The sequence below is a fragment of the Dromiciops gliroides genome, chromosome 4 (assembly GCF_019393635.1).
Source record: "Dromiciops gliroides isolate mDroGli1 chromosome 4, mDroGli1.pri, whole genome shotgun sequence".
NCBI classification, from domain to species: Eukaryota; Metazoa; Chordata; class Mammalia; order Microbiotheria; family Microbiotheriidae; genus Dromiciops; species Dromiciops gliroides.
In genome coordinates this window covers 467,176,117-467,190,157 of record NC_057864.1, presented here as the reverse complement: position 1 = coordinate 467,190,157, position 14,041 = coordinate 467,176,117, and the positions used below count along the sequence as shown (strand labels likewise).

Sequence of the window (14,041 nt, the reverse complement as noted above, 5' to 3'; positions counted from 1 at the left end):
GATCTAATGAACCCTCCTGTGTTTATGCTGGCTTTGCCCAATCCCCCACCCACCTATATACTCACTGTTGCCCTGGGAAAAAAATCTATTTGGTATATGATGAACAATAAAATCTGCTAAAGAAACCAGAAGAGGTCAAAGGATCAAGACATTTAAAGCTGGTGAGGAGACAGAAATCATCTAGTCACATATCCTCATTTTATGCATGGGGAGAACAAAGGCCCAGAATCGAAAAGTAACACCCAAAGTTACGCAGATAAATAAGCATTAAGAGCTAGAAGTTGGGAGCAGCTAGGTGGTGCAGTGGATAAAGCACCAGCCCTGGATTCAGGAGGACCTGAGTTCAAATCCGGCCTCAGACACTTAACACTTACAAGCTGTGTGACCCCGGGCAAGTCACTTAACCCCAATTGCCTCACCAAAAAAAAAAGAGCTAGAAGTTGAACAAAGACCATTGGATTCCAAATCAAGGGAACAAAGAGCAAATAAGAAAATAAAGTATAATTGTTTTCTTAAAATAGATGTATATGTGTACATATATGCATATATATAGTATTATAATTTATATTTTCTTTTAGTTTAGACCAGTGATTTCTCCTATGTAGGGAAATACAGGTGTGGAAACTTTTTTCACTGATACAGATAGTCAACTCCTTGGAATATTCTTAGAGAATTGAGCAAGTCACTAAGAGGTTAAGTAGCTATCCATGGGCATGCATTTAATATGCATTAAAAGTAGAATTCAGGGGGCAGCTAGGTGGCACAGTGGATAAAGCACAGGTCCTGGATTCAGGAGGACCTGAGATCAAATCTGGCCTCAGACACTTGACATTTACTAGCTGTATGACCCTGGGCAAGTCACTTAACCCTCATTGCCCCGCAAAAAAAAAAAAAAGTAGAATTCAAACTCAGGTCTTCCTGATTCCAAAGCCAAGCTTCCGGTATTCTGCTATGTCATTTATACATAATATATACAACCCTTGCTTACAGTTTTAGTGGTAGGGTCTATCTTTACATTCTTCGCTAGTGTTGGTAATCTAGACTGAAAGCAAAATCAAATATATGAGGTGGGTCTTTAAAATGTAACCGATGTGTCATTTGGGCCTCCTGGTCCCTGATGATACAGACCAAATTAACCTGGAGGGCCTCTGACAAATCTCTTTGGAGACTGTCCCCACACAGGGCTTCCCCTGGGAATATCAGAATTTCACATACATATTTTTCTCAAAGGACAATTTCCCTTGCAAGAACTCAGGCTAACAAGACATTAAATATAGAACAGCTTTTTAAAAAATTTAACTTGAAAGCAAATGCAAACATATATACATGTACATGCCTTAACAAAATTATATATGTTGCATATGTAAATTTTTATTTTTGCCAACTATAAGTACTTAAGAATATATGGGTTTGTGTAGTCCTTAATTGCTACTTTGTTTTAGTTATTTGAGTGCTTTTGTCAAAACTGCTTGAAACTAATAGGTTTTAAATAAAAGTTAATTTAAGAGAAATATGCTAGGGCAGCTAGGTGGTGCAGTGGGTAGAACACTGGCCCTGGATTCAGAAGGACCTGAGTTCAAATCTAGCCTCAGACACTTGACACTAGCTGTGTGACCCTGGGCAAATCACTTAACCTCAATTGCCTCACCAAAAAAAAAAAAGAGAGAGAGAGAGAGAGAAATATGCTGATGTGTGAGGGACTTTGATGTTTTCTCTCCCTCACAATTTACCCTTCTTCAGATTTTGAATTTTCAAATAGGCCTTTAAGGAGGAGAGTAATGTTGAACTGAGGTCATTGAATTACATTGTGAGAATTTAGGTGGGGAGATGATAATAATAATAATAATTTACATGAACACTGAAGATTCACAAAGTACGTTTCTCACAGCAGCCTTAGGAGTTGTTGTTGTTTTTCAGTCATGTCCAACTCTCTGTGACCCCATTTGAGGTTTTCTTGGCAAAGATACTGGAGTAGTTTGCCATTTCCTTCTCCAGCTCATTTTACAGATAAGGAAACTGGGGTAAGTGACTTGCCCAGAGTCACACAGTTAGTAAGTGTCTGAGGCAGGATTTGAACTCATGAAGATGAGCCTTCCTAATTCCAAACCCAGTGCTTTATCCACTTTGTCACCTAGCTAGGTAGTGTAATCATCCCCATTTTATTAATGAGGAAACTGAGGCACAGAGAGATTAAAGTTACTTGCCCTTGGTCCCACAGCTAATTAAATGGCAGTGCTAAAATTCAAACTCAAGTCTCCTAAGGTCCAAGCCCAGTCCTCTTGACTCTAACTCCAGTAACAAAAGCTCTCAAAGTGATATTTTTGATGAGGCAGCATAGTATGGTAGAAAGAACACTGAAGCGGGAATCAAAAGAACTGGCTCATCTGCTTCCTCAAATGCTTACTAGTTGTGTTACCCTGGGCAAATCACATTCTCTTTGCAGGTATCAGTCTCCTTATATGCAAAATGAGAACAATGAGCCTATCTCCAAGGGTCATTGTGAGGAAAACATTTTGAAGCACTATTAAGTTATTATTATTTATTCCTTTCTTGTGGATCTTCTCATATTTTGTCTTGTGTTTTGTGAATTTCTGGAATCCCCAACTTGTCCATTAGATTGTAAGCTCCCTGAGGGCAGGCCTTCTTGTTTGTATCCACAGTAGCCTAAGCTTGGTACTTGACACATGGTGCAAATGGAATGTTTTGAAGCATGATGAATGAGATTCTTGAGAACTTTAAAATCACATCCCTTTGAGGATAATTTTGTCTTTCTGTTCTGCAAACTGCAAATGGATCTCCTAGTCTCAAGCTTTCTACTGCCTTCTGTTAAAGATTCAATTCAGTTTCTAGGACCACCGGACCCCAAAAAGTCATAGTTGGAGAGAATTTCAGAGCTCCTTTCATCTGCCCCTTTTGTTTCACAGATGAACAAACTGAGGCCCTGAAGAGAGCAGGTGAATTGCTTAAGGTCACAGTGGCCTAGCTGGAAGTCCAAGAAAATTGATTAAGCATTTACTTCATGCAAAGCACTGTCCAAGGTGCTAGGGATAGGAAAATAATTAAGTCACAATCCCTTCCTTCAAGAAGCAGGTTAGCAGGAAGGATTAGACAAGCACAGATAATCAAGATTAAAAAGCAGCAGGGGACAGTGGACATAAATAATCCTGACTCTACTTGTGAACTTAAACAAGGAAGTCACCTCCCTTCTCTGGGCTTTGGTTTTATCTGCCATAAAATGAGGAGGAAGGACCTTTGGAAGTCTCTGTTAGTCTATAATTCCAGGTCCCCAGATTTGTATAATACAGGCCTGGGCAGGAAGATTGAAGAGGTAGGTGGTACAATGGAAAGACTACTGTATAGGAAGTCAGGGGACTTGGGTTCAACCATCACCTCTGCTATGACCTCCGTGGCCTGGATAAATCCCTTAACCTTCCTGGGCCTTGGTTTCCCCATCTGTAAAGTAAAGGAATTGTACTAGATGGCCTCTGAGATCCATTTTTTTCAAGTATCACAATGTTTATTGATAGAGGCAAGTATATAAAATCAGCACATGAACATGACTTGATAAATTAAGTAGACTTAATTTCAATACTGTAATGAGAGGGACCAATTCAAATTCTCACCACTTTTTGCTTCACATTCACAAAAAACACTTCCCTTCAAAGACATTAATAATGAGATCCATTTCTAAGACTATTCGATCTTGGACAAATCACTTCAGGTCCCTGAGGCTCACTTTCCTCATCCGTAAAATGAGATGACACTAGGGGCAGCTAGGTGGTGCAGCGGATAAAGCACTGGCCCTGGATTCAGAAGGACCTGAGTTCAAATCTGGCCTCAGACACTTGACACTAGCTGTGTGACCCTGGGCAAGTCACTTGACCCTCATTGCCCCGCCAAAAAAAAAAAAAGAAAAGAAAAAAGAAAAAAAGGAGATGACACTAGATGGCCTTCAAGGTCCCTTCAAAATCCAGAGTTAATCCTAAATATTCTGACCAGATAATATACTGTGATTCCTTTTGTGGGACAAGGACACATCCTCTTTGCATGTTTTGTCCTCTATAAAATGAGTTTGAACTAGATGACCTCTAAGCTACAGGAGGCAGATCGTATATACTATGACCTCCTTTAATAACTGTGTGACATTGGGTTAGTCACTTCCTACCTCAGAGACTCAGTTTCCTCCTGAGCTCTTCCAGAAGTTCCCTGAATCATTTGGCAAGCCCACCTCCCCACTTCCCTCTCTCTGCCCTCACCACCATTCATAGACTAGACCCAATGGGGAGAGGGAGTAGAAGAGAAGGACTGGAAACTAATTCTTTTGTTGCTTTATGTCCCTAATGCCCACAACCCAGCTTTCACATATAACCTAGCATACAGTCTCACAATCAATTCCAAAGTTCTTCAGACAGACCTTGAGAGTGTCATTGTACCACTTTAGTGACCACCATGTGAGCCCTTGCCTTGTGTGAGTTATCTGTAAAATAGTCCAATGTACAATTTTGCATTCAAACAATGTGGCCAGCCCTCTCTGCAGTAGAGTTTGAAAGCTTGACAGTTCAGCTCAAGAAAGGACCTCAATACCAGGTACCTTATCTTGACAGGTGATCTTCATAATCTTCCTAAGACAATTCAAGTGTGGGGCAGCTAGGTGGCGCAGTGGATAAAGCATCGGCCTTGGATTCAGGAGTACCTGAGTTCAAATCCAGCCTCAGACACTTGACACTTACTAGCTGTGTGACCCTGGGCAAGTCACTTAACCCCCATTGCCCCGCAAAAAAAAAAAAAAAAAGACAATTCAAGTGGAAGTGGTTCAGTTTTCTGGCACAGTGCTGGTAGGTTTCATACGCATACAACAATGAGGTCAGTACAATGGTTCTGTAGAACTTCCAGTGTGTTAGATGGCCTAATATCTCTTTGCTCCCATACTTTCTTTGGAGCTTCCCAAACACTGAGCTAGTTCTGGCAATGCATGTATCAACCTCATCATCTATCTGTACATCCCTGGAAATTATACTGCCAAGGTAAGTGAAATCCACAGCATCCAAAATTTCTCCATTTACTGTGACCAGTGGTTCCATGTATGATGGTGTGGTGCTGGCTGGTGGAGAACCTGTTTTCTTGGTGTGGTTGGGTCAAAATTAGCACAAATAGCAGAGAATCAATTCATATTCTGTAGCATCTTGGACTCAGAGGCTGCATTGAATGATTGCAAACAAAAAGTTGCACACCAACTCTCCCTCCATTTTGTTCTTGGCTTGTAGTTTTTCAAGTTAAATAGTTTACCATCAGTGTGGTAGCTGACCTCGATGCCGTTTTTGTTCTCACTGAAGACATCCAACATAATCACAAAACATCATGCCAAAAAGCATGGGAACAAACACACAGGCCTGCTTCATTCCACTGGTGAATGGAAAACATGGGGGCATCGTCCTTCATCCAGAAGCCATGTGAGCATGTCATCATAACACTTGCAAATAATACTGATAAACTTCTCCAGGAAATCACATTTCCCATGACCTTCCACAAGTCCTCTTGACTGTTCTCTCTGAAGAACTTTAGCATCACTTGTGACACATGGGAGATGCTGACATGGCATTCCCTCATCAAAGAAGGCACTGTACTCCATGAGCAAAGCAAAACTGAATTAGCACAAAGGAAATGTGAGATGCTCAAATCCAGAGCCATTTCCATCCCAAACATTCTAATGGATTGCTCGTGCCTGACTTGTGGTAGAGTCTTCCAAACTCATACTGGAGTGATCAGCCACAACCCAACACACCGTACCCTGATCCCAACATTGTGATGCCATTGGTCCACTTCGAAAACAAAAGCTGAGCAACAAAAGCATTCGGAGTAATCATTTAATTAATCTAACAACCATTCGTTAAGTTTCACTTATGTGCAGTTTTATGGGCTACATAGTCCATTGATCTCAGACAGGCTTTGTGCATAGGCAATGAGCTGGGACAGGAATTGAGCAGGAGGGACTTGGAAGCTCTGGATTGCCTCCAGAAAAATTGTCCAGTGCTTTTAATGACCCAAGGTTTTGCCTAAAGCAAAAATATATTTTTGTATGAATGAATGAAAAAGGCATTTATTAATCACTTACTATATTAGCCAAACATTTTGCATGGCATAGTGGATAGAAAGCTGGCCTTGAGTCAGGAAAACCTTGGTTTATGTCTTGCTTCTGACACACACAGGTTCATGTGACCCTTCAAAACTCACTTAACCTCTCAGTGTCACAGGAATCTCTCCAAGTAATAAGATTCAGAGGTGTCAGTTGGCCTTGGTAGAGGGAGTTCCCTCATCTGGGAGTTCTTCTACTACTGAAATCACAAGCCTGGTCCTTACTGTGATACTTTGTATAAGAATTAGAGCTGAACAGCCAGAGTTCTCTACTGGTAATTGCAGAGAAGGTGCTAAGAGTAACATGATGTAGTAAGTCTCCCCCCACATTGGTAGCAGGAGCTCTGTTATTTTGTTGTTCAGTTGTTTTTCAGTCATGTCCAACTTTTCCTATCCCCATTTGGAGTTTTCTTTTTTTTCCAGGGCAATTGGGGTTAAGTGACTTGCCCAGGGTCACACAGCTAGTAAGTGTTAGGTGTCTGAGGTCAGATTTGAACTCAGGCCCTCCTGAATCCAGGGCCAGTGCTCTATCCACTGCGCCACCTAGCTGCCCCCCATTTGGGGTTTTCTTGGCAAAGATACAGGAGTGGTTTGCCTTTTCCTTCTTCAGTTCATTTGACAGATGAGGAAACTGAGGCAAAGAGGGTTACATAACTTGTCCAGGATCACACAGCTAGGAATTGTCTGAAGCCAGATTTGAACTCACAAAGATGAGTCTTTCTGACTCCAAGCTCAGCACATTCATTATTCACTGCAACAGCTAGCTGCTTTAGGAGCTCTACACACAGATAAAATTTACTGACCTGGCAAAAAGAAAAAACACAGCTTCAAGTCATAGAGTACCCTAGCCTCTGAAGAACTAAAATTGGGAGTGACCCAGAAGACAAAGGAGAGGAAGCTACAATACAGTCCCAAAAAATAATTGTGCAAGAGATGTAAAACTCAAAAAAATGGATTGCCAATCAAGGAATACTAGCCAAGGGGAATTACTGAGCAAGCCATATGACCTCCTGGCAGCTATATAGGGTCAAGAGCACTAGAGAAAGACCCCCCCCGAGTCTGTTCAGTGGCCCCACCACCACCCACTGGAAGACTACTGGGAGGACTTAGACAAAAACAAGAGCCCCACAGAATGGGTTAGCATGTATGAGTCTGTAATCTGTATCGCTGGGGGGACCATGAATCCATAGAAGTAAATGACCATCAACTGTGTGACCCTGGGCAAGTCACTTAACCCTCATTGTCCCACAAAAACAAACAAAGAAACAAACAAAAAAGAAGCGGTAAATGAGCATCGAAGTTTATGGAAACAATTCCAAGCACTAAGGAAGCCACAAAGATAAAGATGTAGTGCTACCCTCATGGGGCTCACAGTCTACTAGAGGCAGATGACACATACACACATAATTATAATGTATAATAATGCATGAAAAGAGTGGAAGAGCAACATAAGGAGCCAAGTTAAAAAAAAAAAACATATGGTGGGAGAGAAGAGTCAGTCAAAGGAGGAAACAGCAGCCAGGCTGGGCATTGAAGGATAGGTAGAATTTTCATCATAGAGAATAGTATGAGAAAAGACAAGGCATAGATCATGTATGGAGATTGCAAGAGGAAGTCCAGTGTGCATGAAATACATTCTCCAAAGCCCCCCATCCTGGTCATCACTGAGCTCTGGAAGACAGGGGGGTAATTAAATGTTACTCTGGGGGATGAGGTGGATAAAGGGTAGGAAAATGAGCAGTGGATTTTCTGGTTCTATCTATGACTGCTCAGGGATTTCCTCCACCCCAGTCAATTAGCCAATAGGCATTTATCAAGGACCTACTTCGTGCTTAATAACACTGTCCTAGGCACTGGTGGAACAAAGATGAAATGTCCCTGCTCTCATAGAGCTTACATTTTGTTGGAACTCACATTTCATTGGGGGGGAAACAACATAGACATTAATAATTATGTTCCAGGGGGCAGCTCCATGGGGCAGTGGATAAAACACCGGCCCTGGATTCAGGAGGACCTGAGTTCAAATCCGACCTCAGACACTTGTCACTTACTAGCTGTGTGATCCTGGGCAAGTCACTTAATCCTCATTGCCCCGCAAAACAAAACACGCGCACGCACACACACACACACCAACACAAAAAACCCTCTCAAAATAAACAAAACAAAAAAAACCTTATGTTCCAGATGAGATCATTTGAGATAGACACTAGCAGCTTGGAACATGAGGAAAGGGTTCACATAGAAAGTCTGGATTAAGCTGAGGGGTTTGTTTTGTTTTGTTTTTTTTGGTTTGTTTGTTTGTTTTTTGGTGGGGCAACAAGGGTTAAGTGACTTGCCTATGGTCACACAGCTAGTAAATGTCAAGTGTCTGAGACTGGATTTGAACTCAAGTCCTACTGAATCCAGGGCCAGTGCTTTATCCACTGAGTCACCTAGCTGCCCCCTTAAGCTGAGTTTTTAAGGAAACTGAAGATTCTAAGAGACAGAGAAGGGGAGAGGAGAAAGTGCATTCCAAAGGCATTGGGACAGAAACCCAGGTGTCCTGCATGTAGAACAGGAAGAAGGCAGGGCGGTTAGGTGGCGCAGTGGATAAAGCACCAGCCCTGGATTCAGGAGGACCTGAGTTCAAATCCGGCCTCAGACACTTGACACTTACTAGCTGTGTGACCCTGGGCAAGTCACTTAACCCCCATTGACCCACCAAAAAAAAAAAAATGTCCCTCTGAGTTCTGCAAGTTTCCTTTGGGGGCGGCTAGGTGGCGCAGTGGATAAAGCACTGGCCTTGGATTCAGGAGGACCTGAGTTCAAATCCAGCCTCAGACACTTGACACTTACTAGCTGTGTGACCTTGGACAAGTCACTTAACCCTCATTGCCCTACCAAAAAAAAAAAACCAGGAAGAAGGCGTGGGCGGCTAGAGTTTAATGTGTGTGAAGGGAAGTAATGCCTCATAAGGCTGGAAAGGCAAGCTGGGGCAAGGCTGTAAAAGGCTTGAAATACTGAACAGAGGAGTTTCTACTTGATTCTAGAAGTAATAGGATCTACTGGAGTTTATTGAGAGGGGAGAGATGTGATGATGAGGATGATAACGTTTCTACAGGTCCTTTGATCCTCACAACAATGTATGAACTATGCGCTATTATTTTCCCCATTTAAGAAACTGAGGCTTAGAGGGGCTAAGTGACTTGCCTAGGGTCACACAACTCATAAATGTCGAAGATAGGATTCTAATTCAAGTGCCCTGTTCCACAAAGACTGAGGAAATCAGGACCTGAAGGGAATATGATGAAGGGTAGCTCAGGTCCCCAGAGTATTGTTAATGAAACTTCAATTTGGAGACCATAGTCCCCCAGAACAGGTGTGTGGAAATGGGAGGCTGGAGGCTGGATCAGGAACCAAGGCTGCTGGGATCAAGAAGTGTGTGTATGTGTCTTACCACTATCTCCCTCCCCTTGCAGGGCCTGGGCCCAGGGTTGCAATGGAGACTGTGTCCCTGGAGCATCAGATCCAGAGTGTGCAGCGGCACATTGCCTTCTTGAAGAAGGAGCAGATGGAGCTACTGCGAGACCTGCACCTGGAGATTCTGCGCCTGCAGAAGCACTGCTCAGGTGAGGGTGACTTCCTCCCTCCTCCCTTCCCCAAAGGCCTTGCAGCACACACCCATTGCCAAGAAGCAGCTAGAGAGCCCAGCTCTCCCCCAGGACCAGACACACAGAGTTCAGAGAAAGAGGGAAGGAAAGGAAAGAGAAAGGAGAGGGAGAAAGAGAAGATAATAGGAAGAAAGGACAAGGAAGAAAGATGAGAAAGAGGAGAAGGAAGAGAAAGGAAAGAGAGGGGAGAGCAAGGAAAGGATGGGGAGGAAGAAAAGAGAGGAAGGGAAGAAGGAAGAGAAAGAAAGGAGAACAGAGGGGAGAAGATAGAAGGGATGGGCAAGGAAGGAGAGGAGAAGAGAAGAAAGGAAGAGCAAGAGAAAGAGGATCAAGAAGGGAGAGGACTGGAAGAGGAGATGAAAAAAAAGAGAAGAGAGGAGAAGGAGAAAGAAGAGTAAATAGGAGAGGGAGATGGAGCAGACAGAAGTAGAGAGGGAGGCAAAAGAGAGGAGGAAATCATAGATCACAGGTTTAGAGCTGGAAGGGACCTTAAAGGTCACCCAGCCTAACCCCTTCATTTTACCAATGAAAAAACTGAGGCTTATCGAGGTGAATGACCTGCCCATAGTCACATAAATATTATGAAGCAGAGGTCTGAACCCAGGTTTTCCTGGCTCTAAGTCCAGTATGCTGTGGACCAAACATCTATAAGTACTGCCCTAAGCATTTTCTGAAATACCTACAAGGTAACCTTGTGGGAAAGGGAGGAACAAGCTGCTAAGGGGAGTGAGGAAAGGCTTTGGGCAGAAGGTGGCTCATGGGCTGGTTCTCTAAGGAAACCAGAAGTTCCAAGAGGAAGAAGCGAGGAGGGAGCAAATTCCAGGCACAATGGAGATGAAGTGTGCCTTGTGTGGGGGCAGCTAGGTGGCGCAGTGGATAAAGCACTGGTCCTAAATTCAGGAGGACCTGAGTTCAAATTTGACCTCAGACACTTGACAGTACTAGCTGTGTGACCTTGGGCAAGTCACTTAACCCTCATTGCCCTGTCCCCCCAAAAAAAATTTTTTTAAAAGAAGTGTGGCTTGTGTGAGGAACAGCAAAAGGGAAGGAGGAAAGAAATAGGAATAGAGAGGAATCTGAAGGAGAAGGGGAAAGGTATTGAGAATGAGGTAAAGCAGATGGCTGGAAGGAAGGGGGAGAGGAGATATAGGGAGATGAGGGATAGAAACAGAAGGACAGGAGATGAAAGCAGAGAGAATGGCCGTGGACAAAGGGGCAGAGCTGGACAGATCTCTTCCTCTCCATTCCCAAGAAAGGAGAGGCAGAGAAATACAAAAAGTCAGAGGCTAGGAGCATAGGTAGAGCTTCTTCTCTAAACCCTAACAAGTCACCTAGCTAAGACACCCAGCAAGGGAAGCAGAAACTGGGAGGTGCTCGGGGACCTCAGAAGGACATGTTTCCAGTCAGCAAATCTGGGAGACACTTGGGTATTGACAGTTTCTCTAGAAATCTGAGTATGAAATGATTGAATGGAATAAGAAAGAAATGGAGAGATTTGTTTCAAAGTTTCTATGTCACATAAAGGGGTGGGGATTAGGAAGCAAGAAAGTTTGTAGCTTATAAATGGAAGAAGTGAGGAAGAAAGAACTAAACCTATAGAGTGGAACCCAGGGATTTATTCCAGGGTGTAGACATCTGAGGGTGCCCTTCTGGAAGTGGGGTAACAATTCCTCCCAGTAGAGTACATTTCATCTCCTTAGTAGCAGAGAGAACCAACACCCCCACACTTTATAGTTTTCCATGAAGGCTGCTAGGTGGCGCCACAGTGCACAGTGCTGGGCTTGGAGTCAAGAAGACCCAAGTTCAAATCTGATCTCAGAAACTTACTGGGCAAGTCTCTTAACTTCTGTTTGCCTCAGTTTACCCAATGATAAAATGGGGATAATAATGGCACTTACCTTGCTGGGTTCTTGTGAGGATTAAATGTTATAATGTTAGTAAAGTGCATAGTATAGTGCCTGTCACATAGTAAGCACTTAATAAATGCTTATTCCCTCCCCCCTTGTCCATTTCCCTGAACCATGCACAATGTCACTCTTTGGGCCTTGAGTTGGCTCCCTCAGGGTCCAACGTGCTGCTTTCCCAAGACTGACTTCTCCCTTCACAGCCCCAGGGTGAAATCCTGACTCTCTCTGGGGCACCATCACGCCCTTCTCCAGGCTTGACTGCACCAGCAGATGTCCTTTGGGCATCACCACTGTCAACAACCCACCTCCACATCTGCCCATCATCTTTGGTACTTCCACTCCCACCCTATCCCCCAAATCTGTTGCACTCTTTTTGCCCTAGGTAAAGAAATTCCTGATAACTGGAGGGGAGAGGAGGAGGAAGCAGCGTGAGGACCATAGGCAGCTCTTGCTCTATCCTCCTAAACTTTCCTGATGTTACCCAGGTGGTCAATATCAGCCAGGATTCCAATCCTGAAGTCGCAGACCCTGGGAATCTTCTCCTAAAACACCGTTGACCTGACCTAGCCAGATTTCACAGGCTACAGATTTAATCTATCAGGCTGCCTTCAATGAAAAACCAGCAAGTCCTTTCCCCAGAGCACTTAGCCCCAATTCTGGATGTCTCTTCTCATTCAAAGCTAAGACCCTTTTGACCCTTCCCAAGCCAATGTCCTGAGTCAGTACTCCCAGCTACCATCATTCTGCTAAATGAGCAAGTTTAAACATAGATGGATGAGTTGGTGTCTCCTCTTCCCCTCCTGTGGAGAAAACCCAAGTCCCTTACAAGGTTATGAGATGATACTTCCAGGATTCATGGGTGTGGGCACACCCTCCAATCAGAGCAGAGCCCAACCCTCAGGACCTTCCCTGTCTTCAGTGGTAGCTGTAGCCAAAAAAAAAAAAGGTTTTAAGTCATCACCTGGTGATTGACTTCCTGATAATGAGCTTCTCCAGACCTAGCAAGGCTTGTCATCAGATTTCACAGATTGGCCCTTTTTTGTCAGGACTCAAAGCCCTTCAAGTTTGTGTAGCTATTACCTTCATATAATTAAGTAGTATTGCATAGTAGTTAGAGAGCTGGTCCTTAGGCTAGGAAGATCTGGGTTCGAATCCTACTTCTGACACATCCTGGCTGGGTAACCCTGGTCAAGTCACTTGGCCCCCCTGTCCCCCAGACAACTCTTTGAGACCATAAATTGCAAAGAAAGTGCTCTCTTGCATTGGTAGTGGGCGTTCCCTCACCAAGCAGTTCCCTATATCGATGATGTCACAGCCTCAGGTCCTATTCAAATCCCTAATCAATCCTTGTGCATTGCAGCCCAGGTTAGTGATTTACCCACTGGGAATTATTGAGAAGATTGGTGAAGATAAGCATAAGGTACTCTGGCTCCTACTTCTCCCGGGGTAGAGGTAACTGGAAGGTTGTATTACTAACTATCCTTCCTGAATGCTTTTTGCTGATGCTTCATTCAAGTTTGAAACATCCCTAAGTGCTTCTCTCACAATTGACCAGAGATGATCTGGCCATTTGATCTTCAAATGGATGTGAGGTCTTTCACATCCCTGGGATATGATGAAAAGAACACTGGGTTCAAATCCTGTCTGACTGCTACTGGGACATTTCCCCCGATCTGGGTCTCAATTTCCTGCTCCGTAAAATGGAAGGGTTGGACCATTAGGGTCCCTTCAGTCCTGGAGCCGATGAATCTTATAGTAGAAACTTCCAGAGGTTTTGCTCCTCAGGGGTCTCACCCAAAGCTATTCCTTCCTCCTGAGAACTCCCAGGTCCCCTGCTGGAAGCAGGCATGTATTTAAGAACATAAGCCCTCAGGACCAAGGTCACAAAGCTAGTTGTTGTTTGTCCTTCATTCTACCATGATAACATGAAGACCATGATAACAGGGTGATGACATGACTTTCAGTGAATTTGATTTAAGTGAGGGAGGGCTGTGAATGGTCACCAACCTCACTCTCTCCTCCAGAGCCATCTGGGTTCAGTGGCAAGATATACATCAGGATGACTGGAGAGGGTCCCGGATGTTTAAGGCAATTGGGGTTAAGTGACTTACCAGGGTCACACAGCTAGTGAGTGTCCAAGGTGAAATTTGAACTCAGATCCTCCCAACTTGAGGGCCAGTGCTCTACCCACTGCACCACCTAGCTCCCCAACCCCCAGGATTGAAGCCTGAAAGAAATGACGGGAGTCAAAAAGAAATCAGTCGATGAGCAATTCAGTGTGGAAAGAAACTGTACTTGTGAGCCCACCATGCCATGATGAGGCACCATATTGACCACAGTGGAGGGCACCAT

The 14,041-nt window shown here is 43.9% G+C and overlaps 1 protein-coding gene across 3 annotated transcripts in view; it reads left to right on the top strand.

Annotated features, from left to right (window-relative positions):
* The window catches only part of CCDC92B (coiled-coil domain containing 92B), a 49,599-nt gene that overhangs the window by 9,666 nt on the left and 25,892 nt on the right, over nt 1-14,041 (top strand). For all 3 annotated transcript variants that reach the window (XM_043964322.1, XM_043964319.1, XM_043964320.1), the window contains one exon: nt 9,591-9,740. In XM_043964322.1, coding sequence (XP_043820257.1) covers nt 9,591-9,740 — 150 coding nt within the window. The remainder of the gene's footprint in view (nt 1-9,590; nt 9,741-14,041) is intronic.